This window comes from Meriones unguiculatus, chromosome 6 (genome assembly GCF_030254825.1).
Source record: "Meriones unguiculatus strain TT.TT164.6M chromosome 6, Bangor_MerUng_6.1, whole genome shotgun sequence".
Lineage (NCBI taxonomy): Eukaryota > Metazoa > Chordata > Mammalia > Rodentia > Muridae > Meriones > Meriones unguiculatus.
The window spans coordinates 30,286,324-30,302,785 of NC_083354.1; the positions used below are offsets into that span (position 1 = coordinate 30,286,324).

General features: G+C 51.4%; 1 protein-coding gene across 1 annotated transcript in view; it reads left to right on the forward strand.

Moving 5' to 3' along the window:
• Positions 1-16,045, forward strand: part of Cdcp1 (CUB domain containing protein 1) — a 33,595-nt gene extending 17,550 nt beyond the window's left edge. The window contains exons 3-9 of the mRNA XM_060384996.1: positions 2,906-3,268; positions 4,210-4,578; positions 5,103-5,324; positions 6,778-7,158; positions 8,183-8,548; positions 10,183-10,267; positions 13,021-16,045. Of these exons, the coding sequence (XP_060240979.1) occupies positions 2,906-3,268; positions 4,210-4,578; positions 5,103-5,324; positions 6,778-7,158; positions 8,183-8,548; positions 10,183-10,267; positions 13,021-13,444 (2,210 nt within the window). The 3' untranslated portion in view covers positions 13,445-16,045. The remainder of the gene's footprint in view (positions 1-2,905; positions 3,269-4,209; positions 4,579-5,102; positions 5,325-6,777; positions 7,159-8,182; positions 8,549-10,182; positions 10,268-13,020) is intronic.
• Positions 16,046-16,462: the final 417 nt, after the last annotated feature.

The following is a 16,462-nucleotide window of genomic DNA, read 5'->3' on the forward strand; positions in this document are numbered from 1 at the left end:
GTTTATTCTGCAATCGGGGATAGTTTGGAGGCAAGGATTGCAGGTGTGATTTGGGGGTACCTGAGTGTCTACTCGTAAAAGAAAGCCTGCAGACCTCAGGGGGCAAGATAATTAACAGTCAGATACAAAGCACTGGACGGTGCCGTTACAGTCTGGTGCTGGGTCCAGCCCGAAGTCTCAGCTCTCTAAGCTGCCTCTTCCATGGCCGGTCATAGCCCATGTGCTTCCCACGAGCTCATGGTTGATCTTCAAGAGAACCCAGGCAGACCAGAAGGAGCCTTCTGAGCTAGCACAGCTCATGAGGAACAGAGTAGTCGGCCGGAGACTGGCTGGAGTGGGCTTGCTTTCTGTGTTTTGATACAGGGTCTTTCGGTGAACCCTTAGCTGTCCTGGACCTCACTATGTAGACTAGGCTGGCCTGGAACCCACATGGTGAAGGAGAGGATCAACTCCTGTAAGTTGTCCTCTGACCTCCACATGCCCAGAAACACACACATGCACACACACACACACACACACACACACACACACACGCGCGCGCACACACACATGCACACATACACACACACATGCACACATACACACACACACATGCACACACACACATACACACACATGCACACATACACACGCACACACACACATGCACACACATGCGCACATACACACGCACACACACACATACATACACACACATGCACACACACACACACGCACACATACACACACATGCACACATACACACACACATGCGCACATACACACACGCACACACATGCGCACATACACACGCACACACACACATGCACACACGCACACACACACACACACACACACACACACACAGTAGAAGGCTAAGAGGTACTCTTACACAGTGAAGTTTGTGAGCTCCTAAAATAGCTACGCTCTTTATTGACACACAAGTCTAATTTTAGCCACATTAGTCACCACTGTATCTGACTCTCTTTTACTGCTCTGGCTGTAGTGCCCTGGCGTGAATGCAGGTCGGCCGCGGACAGCCCAGCTTCAGGGCTGGATCAGCTGCAGCTACAGTGGGCGCGTACAAGCCATCCAGGGCTACTTGGCAGTAATGAGAGGTTTGATGTGGGTGATCTCAGAAGTCTGAGACTGCTCTTGTGTTCTCCTAGTTCTGTTTGAGTTGACAGTGTGTGTATGTGTGTCATGTCCACGCTCACAAATGTGAAAGCCAAAGATCAGTGTCCAGTGTCTTCCTCTACTGTAGTTTTTAGACAGGATCTCTCAGTGAAACTGGAGCTCACCGGTTTGTAAGGCTGGCTGTCCATCAAGACCCCAGGAGCTTCCCGTCTGCCTCTCAGGTCTCACAGGCACTCACCGGCTCAGCCAGGTTCTGAGTGTGGGCACAAGGTATATGCACATGAATGCGCAGATACACGGACCCGTGCGTGCACATGCAGAGGCCAGAGCAGGGCACTCAGTGTCTTCCCATGTTGATCTTGCTGCGTTGAGACAGGATCTCTCACTGGCTTTAAAGCTTGGGTCACCTGTCTCTCTGCCCTGGGTACTGGGATTGGAATTCCTCGGTACAGGGATGCACTGCCATGCCAGCTTCTTACGGGGTACTGGCATTTTGAACTCAGGTTCCCATGCTCAGAAAACAAGTGCTTTCAAACACCCAAGAGAAGCACAAGGAAGGACCCACAGGTTCTTGTTGCAAGACCAAGGGCTGTTGCATCCTTACACCTTCTCTGCACAACACAAAAGCCGGGAAGTGGCTTTGCCTGCTTTCTGTTATTTCAGACTTTGCTAAAGCCTCCTTGATAGTAACAATCATGCTGTTTTAAAAGGCTAGGGAACCAAAAGTATCAAAGGATTAATTAGTTACTAGCTTTAAGGTGATTCCTCTGTAGTGCTGCTGGAGTTGAGCGGCCTCAGAGCAGCACCTCACTGCTTGGAGAATCAGCCAGTCAGGGGGACTGCGCTGAACATGCCCAGTATGTTAGTGAGATGTAGATGGAAAGGGAAGCTTAAAAGGTGGAGCCTGGCTGAATGCCCTCGAAACCATGACATTAATATCCAATAGAGAAAGGGAGTTAGCCCAGGGTGTAGGCTCCCTGTAGTGCTCAGAAGGCCGGTTGGGGACAGTTAAGCAGATACCAAGCACTGAGTCCGGGGGAAATGGTGTTAGATGCTTTCAATCCAAAGGTGGACTGGGGAGAGGTCTCCATGTTATTGCTTATCTCAGTGCTGGACAAAGTAATGGAAGAAAGCAACTTAAGGAGGGCAGGGTTTGTTTCCATCAGTCCCCAGGAGGCAGCTGCTCACACTGTCTCCAGTCAGGAGGCAGAGGACGAACAGTGCTGGGCTCAGTCTGCTTTCTGGTCAGCTCAAGGCCCATCCCAGGTGATGATTCAAGTGGGCCTCCCCCCAAACTAATACAATCTAGAAAGTCTCCCAGAGACATGCCCGCTTGTTTCCATGGTGATTCTACGTTCTGTCAGTTTGGCAGTCCAGATTAACCACCATGAAGCAATGCCCCCGAAGCAGCCCAGCCAGAAGGAGAGGGACCAGGAGGAAACTGAACACGGGGTGGTTGTTTCTGCTAAAGTCCAGCCTTTCCTGGGTGAAACATACAGAAGAATGGGGCTGTCACAGTGTCAGCCCCAGGTTGTGTCAGGAGCAATGAGGCCAATGCTTCTCAGTCCTGCAGCCCAAATCAGAACGAGAACAGAGCCAAGCCTCTCAGGCTCTAATCCAGAATCACTCCCCAGCTGAGGCGCTGACCAGAAAGAGGCCACCAGTGAGCAGCTGGGGTGGTAAAGTGCCTGGGCACAATTCCCAAGAGCCTGCTTAGGGGCTGGGGAGGAGAGGTAGCGTGTGGCCTGGCCTGCCCGTGATCGGAGTTGTTTTTGTGTCTGTGTTACAGACTGCATGTCAGGCCCGTGTCCTTTTGGGGAGGTTCCCCTCCAGCCGACCACAGCAGAGCTGCCCGCCCTCAACAGAACTTTCATCTGGGACGTCAGGGCGCATAAGCGCATCGGCCTGGAGCTGCAGTTCTCAGCCCCTCGCCTGAGGCAGATCGGGCCAGGCGAGGGCTGTGAGGACGGGGTCACTCACTCCATCAGCGGCCGAATAGATGCCACCGAGGTCAGGATCGGGACCTTCTGCAGTAATGGCACTGTGTCCCGTATCAAGATGCAGGAGGGTGTGAAGATGGCCCTGCACCTGCCCTGGTTCCACTCTAGGAACATCTCAGGCTTCAGTATCGCAAACCGGTCGTCGATAAAACGTGAGCACGCACCTCCCTTCCTTCTCTGTGATCAGGTGGGAGTGTGCGAGTGTTCCAGAGTGTTCAGCATTCACTGCCAGCAGTCTCTCTGTCTGTCTGTTTGAAACAGGGTTTCTCAGTGTAGCCCTGGCTTTCCTGGAACTTACTCTGTACACCAAGCAAAGGCCTTGAACTCATAGAGATCGGCCTTCGTCTGCCTCCTGAGTGCACACCACCACTGCCCAACAGCTATTTGTTTTTTAAGACAGTCTCATGTAGCCCAGGCTGGCTACAGGTTCATTGTGTAAACCAGATTGGCCTTGAACTCCTGATCTTCCTGCCCCAGTGCTTCTATGACAAGTGTGCACGACCAGGCTATTTCTTTTTCCCTTTTGCACATGATGTTTGTTTTGTGTCACAGAATGACACAGGCAGTTTCATAGACCCACAGAGCACATCCCTGACTTTGCTACCCTGGCCTCTGCCTTCTCCAAGCGTCTCAGTGCACCTGTTATGCCTCGTGAGAGCTGATCTTGACGGAGCCAGTGTTCAACCGCCCAATCTCACAAAAAATAAGATCATGGAAACTTGAGCTAAGTAAATCATGGTAGATGCAAATGTAATGACTTCCTCATGATTCTACTATGGCCTGCCTAATAATCTCAGTGATGTGTGTGTGTGTGTGTGTGTGTGCATGTGTGTCTGTCTATGTGTGTAGTATCAGATCACTGTTCAGCTCTACTAAGGCCTTAACTACTTTAAGCCCAAAGAGATGGTACACTGAACAAATTGGCTTTCTCCAGCCCAGTCAGTTATTAACATTTGCTCATACGCTGGGTCTTCGTTCCTAATCCCTGCCCTCGGTGCAACTGTCACGTGCAGCCTCAGTGCCCCTGACCTTGGCCGTGGACAGCCAGGACAGGCGCCAGCATCTCCCCTTTGTTTCGGATCTGCCCCGACAGGCCTGTGCATCATCGAGTCGGTGTTTGAGGGTGAAGGCTCGGCCACCCTCATGTCTGCCAACTACCCAGGAGGCTTCCCTGAGGATGAGCTCATGACCTGGCAGTTCGTTGTCCCTGCGCACCTGAGGGCCAGCGTCTCCTTCCTCAGCTTCAACGTCTCCAACTGTGAGAGGAAGGAGGAGCGGGTGGAGTACTACATCCCCGGGTCCACCACCAACCCGGAGGTGTTCAGGCTGGAGGACCAGCAGCCCGGGAACATGGCCGGCAACTTCAACCTCTCCCTGCAAGGCTGTGACCAGGATGCCCAAAGCCCAGGAATCCTTCGGCTCCGCTTTCAGGTCCTGGTCCAACGCCCACAGAACGAAAGCAGTGAGTAAGCTGTAGCCTCCTTCCTGCTGTACCTCAGCCGCACACAGAGCAGCCGGGCCGTGGACTCTGGGTGCTGCAGGAGTGTCAGGAAGTGCATGCCAGCGTGGGGACAGTCTCCCAGGAGACGCTGAACAGGCGCTTCGCGTTAGCACAGTGTGAAGCGAGCATGGTCCTGCATTCAGAGTCAGAGGCTGTTTGTTTGCTTTTTAAGAGTGATTCAGTTATTTATTATTTCTACACTATTCTGCCTGCATGTGTGCATGTGTGCCTGCACACCAGAAGAGGGCACAGGACTGCATTTACAGATGGTTATGAGCCACCATGTGGGTGCTGGGAATTGAACTTGACCTTTGGAAGAACGGCACTGCTCTTAACCTCTGAGCCATCTCTCCAGGCCCACTGGTTTTTGTTTTGAAGGTGTGTGTGTCTGAATAAGCTTATCCCTAGAGGCGACTTGTCACTTTGGCCACCTCACACGGTAGCTGCATCTCCGAGCCTCACACTTTTTCCCTTTGTGGTTTCAGGTAAAACCTACGTGGTGGACCTGAGTCAAGAGCGAGCCATGTCGCTAACCATAGAGCCACGGCCAGTCAGACATGGCCGCAGGTTTGTCCCTGGCTGCTTTGTGTGTCTGGAGTCCCGGACCTGTAGTACCAATGTCACCCTGACAGCTGGCTCCAAACACAAGATTTCCTTCCTGTGCGATGACCTGACACGCCTGTGGGCGAATGTGGAGAAAACCCTAAGTACGCCCTTACCAGAGTCCTGCCTACACCTCTGCCCAAGCTCTCCGTCCCTGGATCAGCCTCTTCAAAAAGAAAAAAATACTTTATTTAGTGTGCCTGTGTGTGTGTGTGCGCATGTACGTGCAGGAGGTTAGAGGACAACTTAAGGGAATCGGTTTTCTCCGGCCATGTAGGTTCCAAGGCTCAAACCTCAGTTGTGCAGTTTGGTGGCGTGTGCCTTTATCCACCAAGCCTTCTTGCTTATCTCAGTGGAGCTTGGTAGGTGGGTGTGTGGGGTGTGGTCTGAAGTGGCCACCGAGGGCAAGAGCGAGAACAGGCCGGTGTCGACCTGCCTCCTTAGGCCCGTGTCGGCTGCCCTGTGTCCCAACCTGCCAGCTTCTCCCTGGGGAAGTCCTTGTCTCCTTTGCTCTGCTGCCCCATCCCTGTCTCCACGTGCCTACTTCCTGCCTCGTCTGTCAAGAACTTAGACTCCAGGGACATGGAGGTGTAATTTGGTTGGTAGAATGCTTGTGTCCTGGGTTTAATTCTTAAGACCACGTAAACGAATGCTTCCTTGACTGTGCAAGTTCAAGGCCAGCCTGGGAAAAATGAGGGCCTCACAAAACAAGTAAAACAAACAAAATGGACTCATCCTGGCTCCTTCTGTGGCTTGTGAGAGTCTTTTATCACATGCAGCAAACCTCAGGCTCAAGATTGGAGATTAAGTTCAGTGGCACAGTGATTTCTTAGCATGGTAACAGCCTGGGCCACCCCCAGCACTGTGTAAACCACGCCTGTACCCCTGTAATCTTAGCACTTGGGAAGTGAAGGCGGGAGGATCAGAAGTTCAAGATCTTCTTTGTCTACATAGAGTTCCAGGCCAGCCTAGCTATGTGAGAATCCTTAAAAAATCAAAACAAACAAACAAGCTGAGCCAGATGTAGTAGCGCGCCTTTAATCCCAGCCCTCAGGAGGCAAGGGCAGATAGATGGGCATTCCAGGCCAGCCTGTGCTACATAGGGAGTTTCAGGACAGCCAGAGCAACATAGAGAGACTCAATCTCAGACAAGAAAACTCAGTCACCTCCTGCTGAGATACCATGATTGCTGACACAAAGCTGAGCGTCTCAGGAGCTGGAGTGGCATGAAGCCACCCAATTAGGAAGTGACAGGGTGCAGTGCAAGCCATGATGGCCATGACGTCACTGCCAGCTCTAATGTGACACAGGGGACATGTTGGAGTAGAAGCTAGTGTCTTAGCATCCGAGACAAAGGAGAAGAGGGTGTTTCTGTCCTGAGTGCTCACCAAAGCTTGGCTGAGCAAGTAGGCAGTAAGAAGAGTGGACAGGAAAGCAAGTGAGAAGTCGTGAATGGAAAAGGAAGCAGGCGGTCCTAGATGCTGGCCTTGGGCCGGCCTCTGTGCTCAGGAGGTGCTCTCCACCATGGGCGTGGGTACCACTGCCTTTCTCTTGCAGGCTGTCTGGACCATCGCTACTGCTACAGCAAGTCCTTCAACCTGCAGGTGCCCCGGGACATCCTCCAGCTGCCTGTGCAGCTGCACGACTTCTCCTGGAGGCTGCAGGTGCCGAAGGACAGGCTCAGCCTTCTCCTGGTGCCAGGCCAGAAGCTCCAGCAGCACACGCGCGAGAGGGCCTGTAACACCAGCTTTGGCTACCTTGTGGCCAGCACCACCCCCAGCCAGGACCTATACTTTGGCTCCTTCTGCCCAGGAGGCTCCATCGAGAAGATCCAGGTGAAGCAAAACAGCTCGGTGACACTGCGAACGTATGCTCCCAGCTTCCAACATGAAGTCTCCAGGCAAGCCCTGACAGCGTCCTTCATACCCTATTTCAAAGGTAGGTGTTCCCTCGCTCGCATACCACCAGCCCCTCTTAGCCATTTTTGTGGATGTTCAGTGCGTCTTGTATAGACCTGTATTCGTTACTTTCCTGGTGCGTGATCAAACATGTGAAGAAGCGGCTGACGGAAGGGTTTGTTCTGGCTTACAGATACAGTCCATCACAGTGAAGAAATCCTAGCAGTGTGAGCCTGACACACTTAGCAGAGTGTCAGCAAATGGGGTTATGACCCACTTCCTCCAGCAAGCCTCCACTGACAGGTGCTGGCACCACAGTCTGTAGGCCATCATCCTTTTTCATCCACAGCACAGTGGGGCAGGGGGATTGCCATGTTGGAAACATGGCCCTCATTTGGCAAACTTTCTGAAATTTGTTTGAAAATACCCTGGGCACCTGGACTAGCAGGCTGTGTGTGTGCTGGACTGACCAAAACAAGCACATGTGATTATGTAAACCAGAATCAAGGTTAATAAATGAAAACTAGGAGTCTCTGTTGTATTGGCTTTCCATTGCTGTGAGATAATGAACTTAATGTAGGAAAAGGTTATTTTGGCTCACAGATTCAGACAGGCTGTCCCTGGCAGGTACGGTTACTTTGGGAGTCTGTGCTGGAGCATTACATCATGGTAGGAATGTATAGGAGAGGCTGCTCACCTCCTAGTCATCACAGCTTCCTGATGGCCCCTTTAAGGGTATGTCCCTGGTGACTTAATTTCCTTCTACCTGACCTCCCCCATAAGGGTTCTGTCACCTTCCAACAGCACTGAGGACTAGTGGCTGAGCTTGTGCCACACAGCCTTTAGGGTTAGCTCGCATGCTGACTGCGCCATTCAGTCACACATAGTGAGTGTTCAACAGATGCACATGAATAATGGCGTCCTACCAGGCACCACATGGGATGTGGCCATTGCGGCAGCAAGCTCTGTTGGATGGAGCTGGTGTAGACTGTTAGTTACACTGTCCTTTTCTTCTCTGTTTTGTTGAGTCAAACATCTGTCTGAGTCTCTTCCCTTCCCCGCAGAGGAAGGCATCTTCACGGTGACCCCAGACATAAAAAGCAAGGTCTACCTGAGAACACCCAACTGGGATCGAGGCCTGCCCGCCCTCTCCTCCGTGTCCTGGAACATCAGTGTGCCTAGCAACCAAGTGGCTTGTCTGACCTTCTTCAAAGAGCGTTCTGGCGTGGTCTGCCAGTCGGGGCGAGCCTTCATGATCATCCAGGAGCAGCAGAGCCGGGCGGAGGAGATCTTCAGCCTGGAGGAGGAAGTGCTGCCTAAGCCAAGTTTCCATCGTCGCAACTTCTGGGTTAACATCTCCAATTGCAGCCCCATGAACGGCAAGCAGCTAGATCTGCTCTTCTGGGTGACTCTTACCCCGAGGACTGCGGGTAAGGACTTTCAGAGTCTCTTAGGATGGTGAAGGAAAGAAAATTGGCACTTGGGGGGCAGGAAACAAGCTTTGGAGGAAGTCAGGAAACGGATGGTGTCCCAGCAATCCACGTATCAGTGAGCTGTTGTATGGTAGTTATCGCTGTTATTGACTGGGCGAGTCTGTGCGCGGGGCTTATCAGCTCACTCACTCAGCTGCAGCTGGTACAGGTTGATTGTAAGACTTACTGATCTCGGCTTACGGATATCACAAAGATCCCAGCCCAAATCATCTGAGGCAGCTTGACTCTCCTGCACAGCCGGCCCTGTTGAGACCAGGAAGCATAGAAGGGCGTACACAGCCCATCTGCCATGTTCCTTTGACTCACCTGGATCCGTCTGCCACAGTTATTTACTCCTGAACTCTGCTGCCTGTCTTTCTGTCTGTGTGTACACATGTATATGATCCCTCTTTACTCCTATGATATGAAGCATGAGGGATGGAGACTCGTAGGGATTCAGTAATGAAGATTCAAATATGAGCACCTGGAGAGAGTTGGCCAAAAGCCACCACTGAGAACTGTCAGCTCTGAGGCCACCACTTGGCTTTCTTCCTTTTCTACTTTCCTTTTCTGTCATGTACTTTTGTGTTGTCTGAATCTCACGTGTTGTTTCTTGGCGAGCAAGCAAGGAACCCTAAATCCTTGTGTGCTGTGGCACCCCTTCTCAGACCTGTGCTCTTTTTCCATTGTACAGTCTGGGAAAAGAAAACTCAGATGAGATGACCTGGCGCTTTGCTCCTTCTGACGTTTGAGTCCCTGCTCTCCTCTCTGCTCCTCTGCTCTTCCTTCTCTAAGACAGCCTGGTGGCCAGGGAACACACCGGTGGAGGCCAGGAGTAGCCATTAGGTGGATGGTAGGTGCCCTGACATCTGTTTCATGTCCTCAGGTGCTGCATACAAACTACTCCAGAGGGTATGGGTTTAGACCTGTGGTTCTCAACCTGTGGGTCGCAGCCCTAAGGGTCACATATCAGATATCCTGTATATCACTTGTTTACATTACGATGCATAACAGTAGAAAAGTTATAGTTAAGTAGCAACAAAATAATTTTATGGTTGTGGTCACCACAACATGAGGAACTGTATTAAAGGGTCTCAGCATTGGGAAGGTTGAGAACCACTGGCTGTCGTGTTTGCTCATAATGTGGGTCATTATGGTAAGTGCCTCTCCCCCTTCTGTTGCATGTATCTAAGTGCTACTACATACAAACTACTGTAAACTGCACTGGCTTAGACAGTCACTGTTTCGTTTGTGGGTCAGAAGTTCAGACAGCACAGTGGTCCCGTGCATACCCTGAACAACTCAAATGGGACAGTTCAGCTGGGAACACGCACCTCAGCCCTGGTTTTCCCTCGTCCCAGTAGAGTATGTCCGGGAGGCACTGCATGCCTAACATGGTGGCTTCCACATAGTCTTGTGTGTTTTGGCTGGAGAATGTACCAGCTGGCAGTTCCCGTAGAGGTCAGGCTCAGGGCTGACCCAGTCACATCAGTGTTACAGCAGAAGCGGGAGAAGCTGGGGCTGGAGATACCAAGTTCTTCCGTGTGCTGACCCTCTTGTCTCTTCCTTTGCCTTCCTGTCTCTGCTCACAGATTTGGCTGTCATCATTGGTGCAGCAGGAGGCGGGGCTCTGCTGCTGTTTGCCCTGGGCCTCCTCATCTGCTGCGTGAGAAAGAAGTAGGTGGACTCTCTCCAGCTGTCCTTGAATTGATGCCCCCTTAGTTCACACACTGGATGGATGGTGGATGGATGATGAATGGATGGATGGTGGATGGATGATGGATGGATGGATGATGGATGATGGATGGATGGATGGATGATGGATGGATGGTAGATGGATGGATGGTGGATAGATGGATGGGGGATGGATGGATGGGTGGATGGATGGATGGATGATGGATGGATGGATGGATGGTGGATAGATGGATGGGGGATGGATGGATGGGTGGATGGATGGATGGATGATGGATGGATGGATGGATGGATGGATGGTGGATGGATGGATGGTGGATGGATGGATGGTGGATAGATGGATGGATGGATGGTAGATGGATGGATGGATGGATGGATGGATGGTAGATGGATGCATGGATGGATGGTAGATGGATGCATGGATGGATGGATGGATGGATGGACAGAATGGGATAGATTTAGACACCGTCATGGCAGGAGCCACTCCGTCTGCTGCTGGAGGGGAAGCAGGCATTTTGCCCAGGCTTGTTCTCCTTTGGTTTCTTTTTTTTTTAACAATTTATTTATTTGTATTTTATTTACATTGGTGTTTTGGTTGCATGTATGTCTGTGTAAGGGTACCATTCCCTGGACCAGGAGTTACAGACAGTTGTGAGCTGCTCTGTGGGTGCTATAGGTTGAATCCTTTGGTTTCTTAAACTGTTTTTTGCTCATCTGTGGGACTACAGACCAATTCCAAAAGGTGTCCCTAGAGCTAAGAGGAAGTGAGTTCTGGTTAACTGCCTCTTCTTCTGTCCCTCAACCAGCAGCTTGCTTGAAAGGTAAATGGCTTTAAATAAAATCTACTGGGACATCAGACATCATCCATTTTTCTTTGTCTGATGAAAATCAGAGAAGCCTCCCGGCCTTGCTACAGAGGCCGAAGAACAACATCAGGTGTCCTCAACTTTCAAAAAACTTTCATGATTTTTATCGCATTTAGTTATGCGTGTGTGTGTGTGTGTGTGTGTGTGTGTGTCTGTCTGTCTGTCTGTCTGTCTGTCTGTCTTGTCTGTCTGTCTTTCCACCATGTAAGTCCTGGGGATCACAGTTGTCACTCATCAAGCTCGCTGAGCAGAGAGCCCTCTGTGCCTGTCTCCTGCCCTGCACTGGAATTACAGATGCATGCACCAACCCAGCTTTTCACATGGATGCTGGGCATCTGACCTCGGTCCTTTACCAACTGTCTCCTCAGTCCCCAAGCTTTCTTAGTTCACTTTGGCCCTGGGCAAATTCCTGCTGTGCAGTGGGACTTTGTCTGCTGAGAAATGCCTGGCTCCTTGTCTGGGGTACCCAGCATGTCCCAACTGAGCCCCCAGGAGCCTCTTGAAGATCTGGATTCAGCTGAGAGAGGAAGAGTCTCGCTGGCACGCCCTCTGCTGACTGTTCCAGATGGAACTGGGATGTGCCAGCACAGGCGGTCTTTCTGTGGTCTTCAGTTGCATGAGGCTGCTGGCCGACATGCTTGTGTGAAGCCCCTGTCCCCAAGATGTGTGTGTGTTGGGGGGGTGTGCAAGAACAAGGGGAAATACTGACACTGACCTTGTTCCTGCTGTGGCTGTTTACTGAGGGTCTCCTTTGGCACTAGGACCCAGATAATGTACTGGGGATAAACCAGGGAAAACAGAGGCTTTTCTACAATCCACGGGAAGAAGGAAAAGTGAGACACTGTGACATGACAGGGGTCAGGGGTCGGGGTGGGGTGTCTATTGAAGGCTTCATGCAAGAGCTGGTAGAGCTGGTCAACGCCAGATGGATTTTTACCTCCTGAAAGCACAGTCCAGGATTAGTGAGCTGCCAGTCTTTGCGTTCCACAGCCTGTTATGCTAATTGGACTGACAGTTTCCGCTTGAGTCAGCTCTTGTCCACGTCCCTGCTGCTGTGTTCACTGAAGGCAAAGCTGTGTGCCCAGGGCAGACATGCCAACAATTGTCCACATCGGCTTGTGGAACCCTGGATTTTGTCTGCACTTTAGCTTTTTTCCCAGGTGGCTGCTGCTGTTGATCAGATGGGACAGAGCCACTCAGCTAATGACAAGCTGTTCTGTCCTCAACTCTAGCAGAAAATTAGCTGGTCTGCACCCTTCTCTCCACTGAGTGGATATTAACTGCGTGGAATTAGCTGATCAGCTTCGCTCTGTGCAAGAGCAGCAGCAGTACGGGGGAGTACTAACTGTTCTAGCAGGCTGGCCTGGGCGTGCTGGGCTGGTGTGGTTGAAAGTCTTGTGCACCCCCATTCCTGGGAGAAGGAGGAGGAGGAGTTAGCAGGTGTCTCCATTGTTGGTTTCTCGAAGGCTGTCAGAGGCAAGACAAGTTCACTTAAACCACATCTTCCTTTTGATCCCTCAGTAGCCACCTTGGAAACCTGAGATAAGGCTGTTTGCTTAAAAGTGTCCCTAGCTGCTGGGCATGGTGGCACAGGCCTGTAATCCCAGAACTTGGGGAGGCAGAGAAAGGCAGATATATGTAAGTTCAAGGCCAGCCTAGTCTACAAAATGAGTCCAGGACATCCAAGGCTACACAGAGAAACCCTGTCTCAAAATAAATAAATAAATAAATAAATAAATAAATAAATAAATAAAAGTAGCCCCTAGGATAGTTTCATTTCCAAATGCTAATAGCCTTCAAGGGGTTAGGTGAGCTGGGCTTAGAGCCCCGAGACTCCCGTGTGTAACTCATCTGTTTTATCTCTACAAACAGGAAGAGGGTCAGCAAGGGTCCTGCTGTGGGCATCTACAATGGCAACGTCAATACCCAGGTGCCCCAGATGCAAAAGTTCCAGAAAAGACGGAAGGACAATGATTCCCACGTGTATGCCGTCATCGAGGACACCATGGTCTATGGGCACCTGCTTCAGGACTCCGGCGGCTCCTCCATCCAGCCAGAGGTGGACACCTACCGGCCCTTCCAGGGCCCCGTGGGGGACTGCCCCCCCTCCCCACCCCCTATGTTCTTCAGGACCCCAACTGCAAAGTTCACTGCCGATGAGCCAGCCCCTAGGAGCTCTCCTGAGCCTGAGAGCGAACCCTACACTTTCTCACACCCCAGCAAGGGGGAAGTAGGTTTCAGGGAGACAGACATCCCCTTAGTTGACACCCAGGGGCCAGTGGAGACCGAAGAATAATTTGGCTCCATTCCAAAGACTTTGCTGAGATGCATGGCCCCGGGCGGTGAGACACACAGACAGAACTGTCCCAGCCAGAAGTCACATGGAAGAGCCATCAACTAGAAGAAAGCTTCTGTGAGGGCCACCAATGCCTGGTTTTCCGGTGAACACTGCAGTGATGAGCGCATCCTGGCCTCTGATGGGGACGCCATCCTAACAGCTCAGACCTCCCCGAACGAAGCTTGTGTTGGCTGGCTGAGGGACAGAGAGAGACATTGTCCACCCAGATGGACTGCAATGAGACTGGATTCCCAGTGGTAAGCTGAGACTTAGTGGATTCCCAGGAGCTCCGCGTGAGGTCTCTGCTCTCACTGGAGGCCTCTGGATGAAAATGACAAGGTGCTTTTCCAGTGGTAGTATTTGTTTAGTGTTCCTGCATGTTTTTAAAAGCTGGATGTGGAGCTGGTGGTGGAGCTGGGTTGGTAGAGTGCCTGCCTAGCACACACAGAGCTCTGGGCTCCACCCTCACTGCACACAACAGCATACTGGCACACACCTGTAATCCTAGCTCTAGGGGAGGGGAGGATCAGAATTTCAGGGTCATCAGCAAATATGTAGGGATTTGGAGGCCCTCCTGGTCGATCTTAAAAACATGCACAGCTCCCGTCTAGTACTGACTCATGCAAACTGGTTTGGACAGCTGTGTTTTGGTTTTTCAGGCCACTAGATAAATGTGCACCTGTGGAGATGATTGATGATCTGCCCAGCCAGAAAAGACCGCGCGTGTGTGCGTGCGTGCGTGTGTGCGTGTGTGTGTGTGTGTGTGTGTGTGTGTGTATGTGTGTGTATGTGTATGTGTGTGTCTCGATTACTCAGTAAGAAATTTCCCAGTCCTCCTCGGCTGCATTCAGCTGTCCCCCTGCAGAATCCATCACAGACCCCTCATCCCCTACTCCCGGTAATACTAGAAGTTCCCTTGAGCTGCTGTGTGGTGTATGGCTCTCCCAGCTGCAGCAATACTTTGACATGTCAACTGAAATTTTAGAATAATTTGATCCTTTAAAAATACATAAATATGGGCTCTGGTAGCACTTGGGAGGCAGAGGCAGGCAGATCTCGCTAGTTCAAGGCCAGCCTGGACTGTAGAGTGAGTTCCAGGACAGCCAGGGCTACAGAGAAACCCTTTTCTCAAAAAAACCGAAGAGAGAAAATACTACAGAAAGTGGCCATCTGCATCAGCTTCCCAGGGTTACTGCAGCGCATCCTTTGGTGGCTTAACAGCAGCTTCAATACAGTTCTAGAGATAAGATTCCCAAACTAGCTTGGCTGAACTGAGAGCGGGATGTTGACAAAGCTGCGCCTCCCAGGCGTTCGAGCTTCCTTGGCCTTCCCAGCGCATGGATGCATCCGTGGCTGGGCAAGTCTGTCTCGCGTGGTGTGGCTGGTCACTTACTCAGCTGCTTCTTGCTTTCACTTGCAAATCCAGTGTAGTTCCCATATCAAGCCTTAACTTTGTCACCTGGAAAAGACCCTTCACTGTGTTTCGGGTACCACATGCATTGGCTGGTGGGGTAAGCATCTCCGAGGGTGAGAGGACATTGCCTTGCCCATCCCACCCTCCTGTGTTACTCACAGGAGACCATACAAAATGGCCCAGCCTGAAAAGCTTTGCTTTAGCCTGTAGCTAAATGTTTAAAGTTTAAAAAGAAAAAAATTTCCCCTAACAATCCAGCTCACAGGACCTGTCTGTGCTGGATACATCTTAGCCTGAGGCAGCAGCTAAAGTGAACCACAGTGGCTCTGGCCCTCAAATACAATGTCCAGGGCCACTTAGTCCCCATCTTTCCTGCTGCCTCCGCTCCGAGGCTGTGTGCTTGTGGCTTGGATCGACACTGAAGTGTAGGAAAAGCACAGAGCGAGGAGACAGAGTTCTGGCATGATCCAGAGGGAAAGCAGTGGTACTGTAGCTTCAAGGATCTCTGGCAAAACCTTCAGGAAATAAATGTGTGTCATAATGCTCAGGGAACTGACCCTGGAAAGGTATCTCATTACCACGCCCATGTTGCCAGAGACAGGGCACTCCGGTCCCCTGGAGGGTCAAACTCCAGACCTCTGAGTTCTCTCCAACAAGAAGAGTTCACGCTTTAATCACACCTTGGTGCTGCTCATGCACCTTTCCCGTCCGAAAGCTTTTCTCCTTTCCAAGAGAGAAGGTTGTCTCCTCTCCAGCCACCCAAGGTGCTGAGGACCCCCCATGCAGGGCCAGGAGCACCTGTGGCTCCTTCCTTCACCTGGCACCGCCATGCTGGGCAGGGGCCTCTGTGCTTCATCTCCGTTGGCTTCTGCCTTCAGGTGCCCCTTGGGAGACAGTCTTGTGTGCTGGTTCTTACTGTGTATCAGCCCAGTAGCCTCGACCCTGGCTCTCCTGACTGCACACGGAAGGGAAAGGTTGACTCTTCCATTCAGACAGGCCAGAGTTCTTCAGCTGTGACCCTAATACAGGTGGGAGGGCCAGTCCATGCACCTGCAATGCATATTATGAAAATAATTTATTTAACGTAGAGACACTTTAGGTAACATTAATTTCCTATACTTTTATAAATAAAGAGATACACAAAATAGATGCATATCGGTTGTTTGATGCTGCTGTTTGCTCAGTTTCCGTGGAGGCCCGTTGCTCAAAAGCTCTTTCTTTTGACAGGCCCCACATGGGCTAAGAGGCTGCCCTTTCCATCGTTCAGCAAGGTTTTGCTGCATAGAAAGTTGGGCTTTGTGCTGCAATCTCTTTACCTGGTGCTGCCCAGTGGGGAGCAGACATGTTTGTTTGAAATAAAAATGAGACCTAGCCGGGTGCAGTAGTACACACAGGCAATCCCACACTAGGAGACGGAGGGAGAGTCGTGAGTTCACTGCTAGCCTGGGCTACAACGCAGGAAGAACGTCTCGGAGTCTGCTGTCCACTGTGAGGTCCGTGGCAGTGGGCGCCCTCACAGCAGCGGTTGTTCTTTAAGGCAGGGTCGCTCACTCAACATGGAA